The 12,929-nt window shown below is 40.6% G+C and overlaps 1 protein-coding gene across 2 annotated transcripts in view; it reads left to right on the forward strand.

Annotated features, from left to right (window-relative positions):
- Positions 1 to 12,929, forward strand: part of ATRN (attractin) — a 146,480-nt gene that overhangs the window by 96,246 nt on the left and 37,305 nt on the right. For both annotated transcript variants that reach the window (XM_084286343.1, XM_084286344.1), the window contains exon 25: positions 8,362 to 8,423. In XM_084286343.1, the coding sequence (XP_084142469.1) occupies positions 8,362 to 8,423 (62 nt within the window). The remainder of the gene's footprint in view (positions 1 to 8,361; positions 8,424 to 12,929) is intronic.

Here is a 12,929-nt window from a genome sequence, read left to right on the forward strand (position 1 = left end):
TGAGAAGTTACTGCTGCTTAGAGGTTGCAGAACTAAAACTAGCAACATACAGGGTTGCTTCAAGAATAAAAATCTTGAAGGTGGCTTCAAGGTGGCTTTCACCTAACCTATAGATCAGGCTTCCAGGTTAGATGTAGATGGACAAGAGTTCATAAGCAATCCGAAATCCCATATTGGACTAAAAGAAGCACTTTGGAAGTGAGCTGTTTGGGGCAGAAACAATGTGACAACATTGTTTTTCTATACTTTTTTTTTTTTTTTTTTAATTTCTGCTCTCTGCCTTTTGAATTCCAAGCAGAGAATTTGCTTTCAAAAGTATTCAGCTGGACAGCTTAATAAGACATAGATTTTGAGAGGCCACCGGTAAGTAAAGATTTTGTCTGCAGGCAATACGCAAGGCTGGGAGATTTGTGACTGTTCGATTCTGTTTCTAAATCTTTAAAATAGTTTCAAGGAGTTATTTAGCTTTTTTTTTTATAACTGAACTCTGTGGTGCTGTTTACTGCTAGAAGTGTTTGATGTTTGTAGTCGTTGTCTTCAGGTAATGTTAATTTGCCTGAATTTAGTTGTTTGCACAAAATTTCCTTTTTTTAACTTTTGCTTTCAGAGTGAGTTGTTATATTAAAAAAAAATCAACAGATTCAGTTCAATTGTTTGCAAAAACCCAAGTAAGGTATAATTATTCATTTGTTGTGCTCTCTGCTTTGGGGAGGGATCATGCCTGAAGCTTGAGGGAATTGAAAAGCACCTCGGAGGTCGTCTTCACATGGAAATTCACCTTACTGAGTTTTGACTTACAGCTTTACCATCTGACCTTGTTGCATCTGCTTCTCATCCTGAATGCTGCCCACTGACTGAATGTTCTCTTCAACTTGACAAAGCTACAGGGGAATTGTGCTGAAGCAATTTCAGAGGTTTCTACCTGAGTTTTCAGCTTCGCTTTGCTCTTGGCTACTGCACCTACGGAGTCACCTGTGAACACAGCCTCATTGCTGCAATGCAAAATGCAGGAGTTGGCATTTTTGGCCAGAATTATAGGTGTGAATTTATCCTCTAACCATCTTCACAGGCTACTTTAATTCCTGGTTAAGAGGAGAGCTGTGACCATACCTCTTAACCTATGGTGACAAAAATCTATCGTCATCTTTCACAGTCAGTTCTCGGTCCACTGATGCCAACCACAAACATGTTGTTTATACGACTTTCAGAGCAGGCACAGAGCAAAAACTCCTGGGAAGGAGCATCCAGCAGCCAAAATGTGGTGACCAGAGAGAGGTTACAAGGCTGTGAGTTCTCACCTCTGCTTTCCTGTGGCCTGCCACCACTGCTGGTGCCTTCACTACCTGTGAGGTTCACCACCAGCACAGCCTTACCTTTGCTGTTACTTCAGGTACTCCCTTTTATTGCCATAGCTCTGGAACCGAGAGCTGGGACCCTTTTATTTCATTTTATTCATTCTGTCTGGCACAATTGCTACAATAGCCTTGAGTTATGGTACCGCTCTTCCCTTGCGTGACCATTGCTGCCCTCAGTGTGTGGACAGGGTGCAGAGTGGATGTGGCAGAAGGCTATGGGAACGAATGATCTTTAGTTTTAAGGTATTTACGCAACACTCAGGCTGAGTTTTTTTTTCTGGCCCAGCCCCAGGTTCCTTGTGGCATTTGGTAGTGTGTTACTGTAATGAGTATGTGTGCAGGGCCTGAACCGAGATTGCTGTTCCAATTACGGGACTTCCCAGAACATTGTTTGCTAGTGCACTTTAAATTTAGATGTGCATCACTATTCAACACCTGGCTGTTTATTGAACAAATACTTCCCGTTTGTCAGATTTGTGCGGTAATTTTTCTGATGCAGAGAAATGGGGGACTAAATCTTAAAGCGCTATTTTTAATTTAGAGGCAGCTCTGCCCGCGTTTGCTCTGCACAGCAATCTGAGAGCTCACATGGGGAGACAAAGCGTATATAATTGGCATTTCTGAGCCAACTGCTGACTGCAGCCAATTAGCTGAAAAGTGACAATTTGTGACTACTGCAGTAAGGCGGCACAGTATTGGAATATAAATCGATTTTCATCGTGGTGTAAGTTCAGAAGTGAGCTAGTTTTTATATTTGCACAATATCAAATGTTTGTGCCATAAAGCTCAATGGCTTAGTTAGTATTGCAGCATGTGAAGAATAAGTCATTTATCTCTTTCATTGGCTTTCCACACAGGGGCAACGTGGTTCACAGTAGAAGGTGTGAAAATCAAATTTTAGTGGAAATTTTATTTTTATTTGTTGTAGAATATAAATCTGAGCATATGAACCTCTTCAGCTGCACCACATTTGCCAGAAGTTTTTCTACTACGAGATATCAAAGCAGCAATCTGAGTGTGCTTGGTTGCAGATTGTTTTCAGAGCTTCTGACGAGCAACGGGTAATGCCTTTAATGCAAGCAGGAACAGACCAATTTGGACTTAAGTCTGGGGCCTCTCTGCTTTCTGTGATCCGCCTGTCCTGGATTTTTAGCTATCAGATCAGCTGTGGATGCTTATCCCTTAATCAAATTTGTCAGCTTTCAGGTGAGCATCTCTACTCCCTGTTATGTGAATCCAAACACCACAAGAGGTTGTGCTTGGGAGAGTGTCTAAAGGAGGCCTACAATGATGGTGAAAGGGGTCTAGAGGAGAAGATGTGTGAGGAATGGCTGAGGTGCCTTGGTGTGTTCAGCCCAGAGCAGAGCAGGCCGAGGGGAGGCCTCATGGCGGCCTGCAGCTCCCTCACAGGGGAGCGGAGGGGCAGGCGCTGAGCTCTGCTCTCTGGGGACAGCGACAGGACCCGAGGGGACGGCATGGAGCTGGGACAGGGGAGGGTCAGGATGGGTGTCAGGGAAAGGGTCTGCACCCAGAGGTGGTTGGGCACTGGGACAGGATCCCCAGGGCAGTGGTCACAACACCGAGCCTGATGGAGTTCAAGAAGTGTTTGGACAACGCTCTCAGACACACGGTCTGAATTTTGGGTGGTCCTGTGTGAAGCCAGGAGCTGGACTCAATGATACTTTTGGGTCCCTTCCAACTCAGGTTATTCTATGATTCTCTCAAGCTTGTGGTGCCACTTTTCTTACGCTTGAGTGTGCTTTCATTGTGGGCAATCTTTCCCTGGGGAAGAGTTTTGCCAGAGAGGGGCCAAGTGGTTCATGTAAGCCTGACTCCCAGATTTGAGTTCTTCCATTAGTGAAGTTCTCCCTTCGTTTTCATTGAATTATCTAAGCTTTTAACACTGGAACATGCCGACCTAGTTTCTTCCAGTCTCTCTGTGCTTCTTGATACCGAAAGCAGAAGATTTCATTAATCAGTAGCCACTTTCTTTTTGTTGCTCTACATTTGATCCAATTTCTGTGTACCTTACCATGAGAGCAGCTGCGTTCAGTCCAGCTGTGTGTTGTGATATTCAGTGCCTAAACACGGGCAGGTAGTGCCAAGAGGATGGCAGATAGGACTTCTAAGAGGTCCTGTGCCCTTCTGGAGCAGTTGGAGGCCAGGTGAGATGTCTTTTGGCTCATTAAAGGTGTTGACAGAGCATGTGAGACGGCAGCAGCATGTGGCAGAGCCAGGACCACCGTTTAGGTGGTGGAGCTGGGCTGTTGGATTGGCTTGTTATTTCTCAAAACCTCACCACCGTCTGTTGGAGTTGGCTCATTGCTTTTGTCCAGCAGAAAGTACCAAGAACAATAAGGTTTTTTTTTGCCCCGTGTTCCCTAGGACACGCTGTATTTATATTTTTAAAGAGAACTGCAACCCATAGCAATGCTTCTCTTGAGCAAAAGAGCCCTCTTTTTCCCCCATCGTTACCATAAAGGGCAAAATGAGTGTTTGGATGAGTTTGGCATCACTCAAGAATACTTAAACAAAAAACCACCACCATTTGGTTTTCAGCTGGTCCTCTGACAGTAGTGCAGGCACTCAGCATTCAGGCCACAGCTTCCTCTTACCGTTGACTGTATTCTCCAAGGTCAGATTGAATCCTTGCCTCTAACAATAAAAATAAAATAAAAAAGCGTGTGGAGGTGCTGAGGAAGAAATAGAGGAAGAGGTATATAAATGTCATATACAGCTTGTTTGGCTGTTGGTTTTATCTCTTTGGAAACCCTTGGATTTCCCAGCCTTTTCAGCCTTCTCTACTGCTTTTTTTGTTTCTTAACTTCGGCGCTGCGGCTATGTTTGAGTAGAAAGCAAAGCAGCCTGAAATCTCTGGATTTCCATGGTTTTCAGTACTGTGTGATCCTATAGGCTTTGACAACGCGAGTGCTGTAGTGTTCTCCCACCTACTAGGTTAGGTTAATGGATCTAGCAGTAGGGATCCTTTAAAAAACCTTTTGAATTCACAACGAGCACCAAACTCCGGTAGACAGCTTCACACCGTGCCTTCTCTGCTGTACTTCTCTGGTTTCATAAGTTAATTAGGCTTTATTTTTTCCCCTCCTTTACAAATGCTTTCCTGGGAGGGTGTCCTGTTCAAAACATCCTCTCCAGCTTTACTTTTTCTCATCCCTAATATGAAGTAGGGTTGAAAAGAAAGGCAGCACTGTTGTGAGTCTACTCACTTCATGCAGAAGTGGAAAAAGGCAAAAATACGTCACGTAAATAATCCTGAATTGTTAGCCAGGGAAGAGGAGTTGCAGAAGTTCTGTTTTCTGTGTTTATTCATGTTCTGTCAAGCACTCAGATACCCCAAATGATCCGAATTATGCTACGAGAATGTCATACTGGAAATGTTTTTCAGTACATCAGTAGTTCTTTGGACTGGTACTCCTCGTCTGGACAAGTCGTGTATAATATAAGAAATGATTTGCATCTTGGGGACAGATTTGCCTTGTCTCCATCATAGCTAATGATTCTGCTTTTATTTGTTTAAAATAAACAATATTTTATTGCAAAAGTGGAAGGAGTTATTTTGTGATGATTTATCTGTAATTCTTTTCACTACAGGTAAGTGAGAGGAGTACTCAAATGTATTTCTTGCTATAATAAAACAAATTTTTTAACAGGTTCTCATTAGGTTGGTAATAATTTTTCTTAGTGGTATATGAAATCCAAGTACTTCTTCATGAGTTCAAAGTATTTGTGAATCAAAGAAAGGAGGCTTAAATTGTGTTAGATAAGGTTGGACTTGCAGGCTTAAAGTGAACTTGTTCCAAAATAAAAAGTGGACTAAGAGTTAGCTAGCCGCCCCCCCCCCTTTCTTTTCTTTCTTTCTTTTTTTTTTTTTTTTTTTTTTTTTTTAAAAAAATTATAAAAGGATTCTCTTCAAACTTTTCTGAAGTTTCTTTTCACAGGGAGCACTAACTGTGTTACTAATGCAAACCAATTCCTGGTATGCAATCATCCCAATTTGTTTGTCAAACTCTATCAGTCCCAGGCTGTGGTTTCACTCCAGAAGTATGAGCTTGAGATACCAACTGTTACTGAAACGCCAATTGGGTTCAAATTGCTGTTCCTTTGCACAGAATGTGTTCTGGCCAAGCACTTTGCTGTAACTCCTTAGAAATAGGTATGTACTAATTTCCAAAGTGCCGCAGTTTTTAGATGACATTGGGTAGCAGAAATAGGCAAAACTCCTTCTTGGCTTCATATTCAGCATTAATCAAATGATAAAGAAACTAAAGCTTGTAATTTTCAGATTTGTCAGTCCATATAGCTGGCTGTTTGGGTTTGTGTGGAAAGTAGCCACATTTTTTTGATGGCACTGTGGCATTAGAAAAATCATGATAATGATTTTAAAGCTGGTGTGCCTTTTCAGGTACCTTTCCAGATCATATAAGCTTCATAATATTCTCTGGAATTAGCATAATCAATAGATTTCTGGACTAAATTGATCTTCGCTATTTAAGGATACCGTATTATTTTGAAGAAGGGTCTTTGAGGGCCACGTCTGTGATGGAGGTGGTGATCCTGACTTGGTGGCAGAGCTGAAGTTCTGCTGTGTGCCTGGGGGAGGCTCTCCAGACCTCCTTTGTGAACTGCCGTGCTTTCCTGCACTTACTCTGCTTCTTCCTTTGGTACAAAATGAGTTTTTGAAAATGGACAAATGAATCTTCTGCTGTTGTCTAAACTTAATTAAAAATCCATACCGCTAAGAAATTTGTGCCGTATTTTCCCTATATTCAGAATGAACAGTTTACTTATAATGACTGTTTCTAACCAAACTTTCTATGTAACTGAATTAATTAAGTCCTAGGAACAGATTATATTAGGGGAAATTAAGCTTTAAGTAAGCAAACCATTAACAATTATGATACTAAATTGCCCGTGACACAGATTGGTCAGGTTTAATAGCATAAAGTGTTTTCAGCTTGTGAGAAGTAAATTGCAGAGACCAACCTAGGCGTTCTTTACATGTGTGCATGGGGTACAGATCCTCAGATGGTCTTTGCAAAAGAAGAGCTCCAACAGGTAGGCAAAAGAAACACCATGGATAAAGCATTTACAGTGCTTCTCGGTGAAACAAATCCAGGTTTTCCTTCTCTGTTTGCTTCCTATGTTACCATAAAATGAGGAACCCTTTTCTGGTAACAGCATAGAGTTGAGTTCCCAACCTTGTTAAGTAGCACGATGTAGTTTGAATTACACTTAAGTTTTTTAGTCTTCTGTGGAATCTGTCCTGTTTTAAAATAAGCATATACTTGTTTCTTCTTCTGGTTTTGGAGCAAGCTTTGGTTTCCATTGCAGAAACCGGTCCTAGTGGTCATCATCAGAGAGCACGCTCATTAATGATTCCTTTGTACTTTTTTCTTTTTCTAAGACAAGCTGTTTAAATATAAGCTGTTGATACATAAAATGGTCTTTCTTTGGAAACGCTTCTTTGCCTGTCTGTCAACATCATAGTTATTCTCAGCCCCTGTTTCTATATGCTGGAAATATTACGTGTTTGTATTTTGGGATGTGGTATTTTAGTAAGAAATATCTTTGCCTTGAAGAAATGCCAGAATAGTTATGCAAACACAAAACCACCTCGGTTACCATCCTCAGCTGTTAGCATAAAGAGTGAAATCACGCTCACCTTCCTTTTTCTAATCGGAAAGTAGTGGGAAGCACTTTATAAAAAAGAAAAAATAGCAACAAACTGTTTTCTTGCCTTTTGTAGGCAGTAGTATTGAGATCACAAGCATCTGGTCTGCAGGTTTTAAGTTCGCTTTCCAGCAGGACAGAAGTTATGCACTGCAAAGGAGCTTTCAACTTAAGAGTATTTCAGTATATTTATGAGAAAATGATTTTGGCCAGCTTCTGTACCAAGACACAATGGGTATTTGAAGTAAATATGATAATAGAAGGTGTTATTGAGCAATAGAAATACTCCAAGGAGTAACTCGTTTTGCATATATTCATGATTTTTGGAAGGTGGCTATTGCTGGGAGGAGAGGTTTATGCTAATAATGCCATATCATGCAGTTTATTAAGAAGGAAAAAAAAGATACCTTAAGTGAATTTGCTATCCATTAAAAGCTTTTGTACCTGAAATGCAGCTTTCGGTTTGGGTTTGGAATAAATTCAGATACTTCATGAAAGAGTTAATTTCCTGTTGTGGTGCTGAGATTGATAGGCAGAGGAAATAGGAGGTACCTGGAAAGACCTTCTGATTCCTAATATTGCAGAAGTTGCCTTTCTGTTGGCTTGCCTCCCCTCTGCTTTGTTATTTTTAACCAGGCTCCCTAATCTTTCCTTTTGCCTCTAACCACCTCCCAATTTCCTGTTCGCTTCTTCCCTCTGTTTTTTGTCCAAAATACTCAGTTGTTTTTCACTTCTCTTTGCAGTTTGAGTGGATTGCAGGGAAGTGAGTTAAGATGAATGCCATAGCTGTTTTTACAGTATCTATTATCTTCTGTATTTCATGCCTTTTTGCTGCTCTGGGTGTAAGTTATTTATTCGAGGAGATTTTGGTGTAAGAATATTGTTTGGATATAGGCGCGTGAGTTTTGAACTTCATAATGCTGTGCCTTGGATTTCTGTGGATACAGTAATTACAAACGTTCTACTTTAGCTCTTTAAAACTTCCATGTTGTGATTTTTTTGGACTGGTGTTTTCTCCAAGGTGGTTTACGTGCACTGAAGGCTATTCCTTGAATGTTGTTGAGGAGAGAAATGTTACTTGTTTGGGTGGTAATTTTATTTTTTGGGGGGTATATCTGATTTAAAATAATGTGAAGTAGTAATTTGCTTTCTTTTCCCTCAGAATATTTCAGCACTTGTTCTAAACAGTGTTCAAAATGTTAATTAACCTAAGTAAAGAACATCTTTCATTGTAATTTTTTATCCCAGCAAGAATGCATGTTAAATATGTTTGCTTTTCAGTAACTAACAGAAAGCATTTGCTTTTCTTTTGCAGATTGCATTCTCACAACACAGCAACTTTATGGACCTGGTACAGTTCTTTGTGACGTTTTTCAGGTACTTTTCATTTAAGACACCTAAATGTTTCTTTTTTAGGAAAGATCTTTGTTTTTTGTTTTTCAGTATAGTGGTTTTTGTTGTTTTTCTTTTTTTTAATTAAGCGTCCTGCTTACATGACAGCCTAGAAAATGGAAATTTCTGCTATGTTTAAAGCATTTAATTAGGAATTATATTCAGAAAATTGTCTGCCCGCCTTTACGGATGCATCTTGTCTCGTGCTTGTAAAGAAAGGGAGGTTAGAGGAAGGTGGGAGGCTTTCTGAATTGCAGAAGTTATTCTCAAAATGGTGTAAGGACACCTTTTAAGTCCCTACATCATATGAATCCAAAGTGATTTAGAGGAATTGTAGATATTCACACGTCGTCAGGCACAACATATAAATTAAAGAAGCGATTTTGCAAAAAGTTAGACGTGGGCTAATTTCAGGCTGTATAGGTAGCACCTTTTGATTTCAAACTGAACTCAGAGAAGTTTGCTCGTATTTAACTTGACATGATTTTAACACAGTCGAAGCCAAACACCCTTCTGTCACTCATGAACTGCTTGGTAAAGTTCATTTCTCAGTGTGAAGTAAATTGATGATTCTGTAGGAGTGAAACCCGCAGAAGAAATTTTAGTCCTTGTTTCCTTTTCCATCCTCCAAAACACCATATCCCTAACAAAGAGGTTAAACGTCCCCTGAAGCACAGCAAGCCATCTCTTTAGGGCTTCATGATCCAATGTGTTAGCCTCTATTTTAGGAACTGTTACTACTCCAGAAATATAAAGCAATTATTGCTCCACAAGTATAAAAACAATAATTGATCAATAAGGAGGACTCCCGCGGGAGAGATAGACATGTCTAGATCTTACAAACTGTTTTAAACTAGGCACTATTATGTCCATTTTGAAGTGAGCAATGTGAATAATATCTTGCTTTAGATTCCATGCTAAATTTAATTAAAGCAAGGAGCTCCAGATGGGTCCTTCAGACGAGTAGTTTGTATTAAATGTTGTCTTTTAGCATGCGGTTTTTACAGCGTGGAGTGTGCTTTAATACAATCCCAGGTAAACACAGGGTTGGAGCTGCCACCTCGCTTGCATTGATATGCAATAAATGTTTACCCCTGGATCAGGCTTAAGGGCTTGTTCTGCTGAATCCATTGCAGTCAAGGTCTCTCCTAAAAATCTTTGTGGCAGTGTAATTACTTACAAGGAGAGCTAATAGCTAAGTAGCTGGTTGTTCAGTTCCTTTTTAATGGCACATGATTGATCCGTGCTTTACAAACTAGTCATTAGTTCTTTATAGACCCAGGTCCCACCTGCTTATGAGAGTTTGAAGCTCTTCACTGTGAACAATTTCTCTGATTCTATTATTAGAAGAGAGCCACGGTTTGAAGTAGAAGATACACGTGTTAAATATCTCGGTGAGCACATACAGATGAAAATACAGAAGTTAGGTAAACGGCAGTGATTTTCCTTCCCTCTTTCACTGCTGTCACCTGGATCTCCTTGAGAAGTAACGTTGCAGCGTTACTTAGCTAACATCTTCACATCCCAGAGGAGTAAGAATGTGTGTATTAGGGAGAAGACAGTTTACTGGTGTTTTCCAGCCACACATTTATAATACATTAGAAAGTCTTTGATTCTTCAATTGTAACTACTGCTAAGTTCCTCCCCATATATTTCATTTTACATTCACTCTACCTTGCTGAATAACCAGTGTAGTAGAACAGCATGATTCAACTGTGCTGCTTGGACAGGTAAAATGATTGAAACTCTTGTATTTTTAATGCTCCAGGGTACATTTGATAATCACAGTTGAATCCAAGTTGAAGTATAAATAAGTAATATCTGATAGCCCCCTGTGATGCTAATGAGATAGAGGTGGCTGAAAATTCACACGCTGAGTAGAGGCAATGAAAATGCTTTTTGCAAAGCTCCAAGGCCATTGGTAAAAGCACCTCTGAGATACAGATCGCCTCTGATGTGGGAACTGGGATACAGTCTGCTTCTCTGGATGCCATGGACACAAAACCAGACTTTGTTCTGTAAATGAATGCTTAGAGTGGCTTTGTTGTCATGTTTAAGAGTATTGCCTCATTTTGCCATTCTGCAAGTAACATTTGAGTAAATTCTCCTGTGCTGGTGATGATGTGGCACATTTTCCATCCCACAGAAGCCACCCTTGGTGCTTTGTTGTAACCTCATCCTAAACATGCTCTTCTGCTGTGCTACCAGAAGGAACAGCTGTGCCTTGAGGTGCATGGGGAGCCATGCAAGGAAATGGGAGTTTTAGATTCTCTGTTTGCTGACATTTGTGATGATTTAGGCCAAGCAAGTCCTTCCAGCAGGCACTGGAGTGCAAGCTGCATTGCATATCTCCCGTGCTGCTTAATTTATGGAGCATCACAGGCTCTTGCAGAACCCTGACTCTCCGTGTGGCTCACAAAGTTACAGAGCAGCCAGGAACCTGGCAATGCTTTTAAATGGCATCATTTAAAAGTCAGTGTGGAGCAGGACAAAACGACTGCTGGATTCGATTTCCGTTTAAGAGCTGTGCTGCTTTGGGTCAGAGTGGGGGTGTGCATCACATTTAGAGGTGCTGGTACACTCCTGGGGCTCCTTGTGGAGTCAGTGTTCAGCTCTATGGCGGAATATTGCCATTATTTTATTTTGCAACACAATAATTTCTTATTTTAAGCGAAGGAAATGTCAATGGATAAAGGTTGGGTAGAACAGCGAAGTTGCAGGGTCATTAATATTGCATTATAATTGGAGCTGTAGGAGAAATGATATTATAACCATGGTTGACCTTTGTAAATCTAAATGAATTGCAAGCAAACGGTGTTTTTCTCTGTTTCCTTCCCCCTGCTTTCCATAATACAGCTCTTTATTATAAAATTCATACTGCTTTATTTCGACAGAAAGTCTGAGCTATTTTGACGGTCTCTAGTAAATGTTTGTGTTAGTACCAGTGCTTCTTCAACTTCCAAAAATCCCTGTATGCCATCACACCAATCTATAATATGGATTTTTCACCAGTGTATATTTCACCAGTGTACTTCTGTGTACAAAAGTCATGAAAATATCAGTGGCTTTCTAAAGTCCTATTGCTGACCAGTGATCCTTCATCCTCCTTTCTGTTTTTCTATTTTTAAAAAAGTGCACCTGAATTTTGTCTGTGCTTCTCTGCTTTGTTGGCTCTGTAGGGACTTATCAGATAAATATTTAAGATTGATTTGAATGAAATCAGGATGGAGAGCATGTGTAAGCACCAGAAGAAACAGCAGACAGGAGCAGAAAGCACGGCTTCGATTCTAACTGGTGACAGATTTCGTTGTAAAGCAGCTGAGGATCACTCATATAACCCCTGAGCATCACGGACAGCTTGTCAGGAGGAGACCCTGTGCTCCAAAACCAGGAGTATTATTAGTGTAGCAGCCCTAAGAAACTCAAAGCAAGGAGACGGAGGCATTCACCAACTTGCCTAAAAGGCCTGATGAGCGAAGTAAGCAAAACTTCAAGGCCAAAGAGCCCTGCCAAAGATGCTGTTGAGCCTTACATGGTGTAAAAGACCTACAAACCAGGCTTGCTGTCTCCAGGAAAGACGCCAGGAGACACAGCAAGGACCTGACAGCCAGCATCCCTTGTCCTCTGTGAGGGACAGAAGTGATGTTGGCCAGATCAGCTGGCCACATGCATCTGCTGGTTTTGGTTGTGAGAGCACGAGAGGGTATAATTGATTTTCTGTGGGGTTTTGTGAATTGTAATCCCCTTCCCCTTCTGTAAGATCGCACACTGGGCTTTGTTACATTGATTTGTGATCAATGTTCTGTACTGTGTTTCTGCTCTGTGTCCTCGTGCACAGTTCACCCTGTTTCTTGTCTTTCTTTCTGTTCCTTTCATATTTATGCTTGGAACATCCTTCTTGGGGTGCTCACTGCTGCCTCCCTCCAGCCGTTTTGTAGTCTTACAACAAGTTAGAGATAAGGATCTCTTTCACAAATGGGAAAAAGAAGTTCCAAGTTCTGTGTTTTCACGGTGTCACAGCATGACGTGAACACTTGTGGCCTGTACCGATGTCTGAATATCAAATTGTATAATTTAACTTCGGTGTGAATAATCGGACTTTGAAGTTTTCTTGGTCAGAAAAACTTCAGAGGGAGCAGTATTTGTCTCCATATGACAGTCACGCAGGTGGGTTAAGGTGCTGTATATCATTTTTTCCAGCTGTAAACATTTGCCCAACGTTTTTAATAAGCAGGAATGGCCTGTTGCAATAACTCAAACCTGGAGTCACGCTGCAGATATTTTATTTACTCTTTTTGCTTATTAAATAGTTTATTTCTTCACCAGAAAGGGTATTTCTAAATAAGTGCCTAAAATACAGTCTGAGTCACCTTTTATTTCACGTCAGGAAAAGGAAGAGATTGGGAATATCTGAAAATTATTTCTAACGAGATAGATAAAAGCACTCTGGGTTTTAAACCTGTTGACGCAGTGGGGCTTAGCTTATAGTTT

This window comes from Netta rufina (genome assembly GCF_964035555.1).
Source record: "Netta rufina genome assembly, chromosome: 4".
In the NCBI taxonomy this organism is placed as follows: Eukaryota; Metazoa; Chordata; class Aves; order Anseriformes; family Anatidae; genus Netta; species Netta rufina.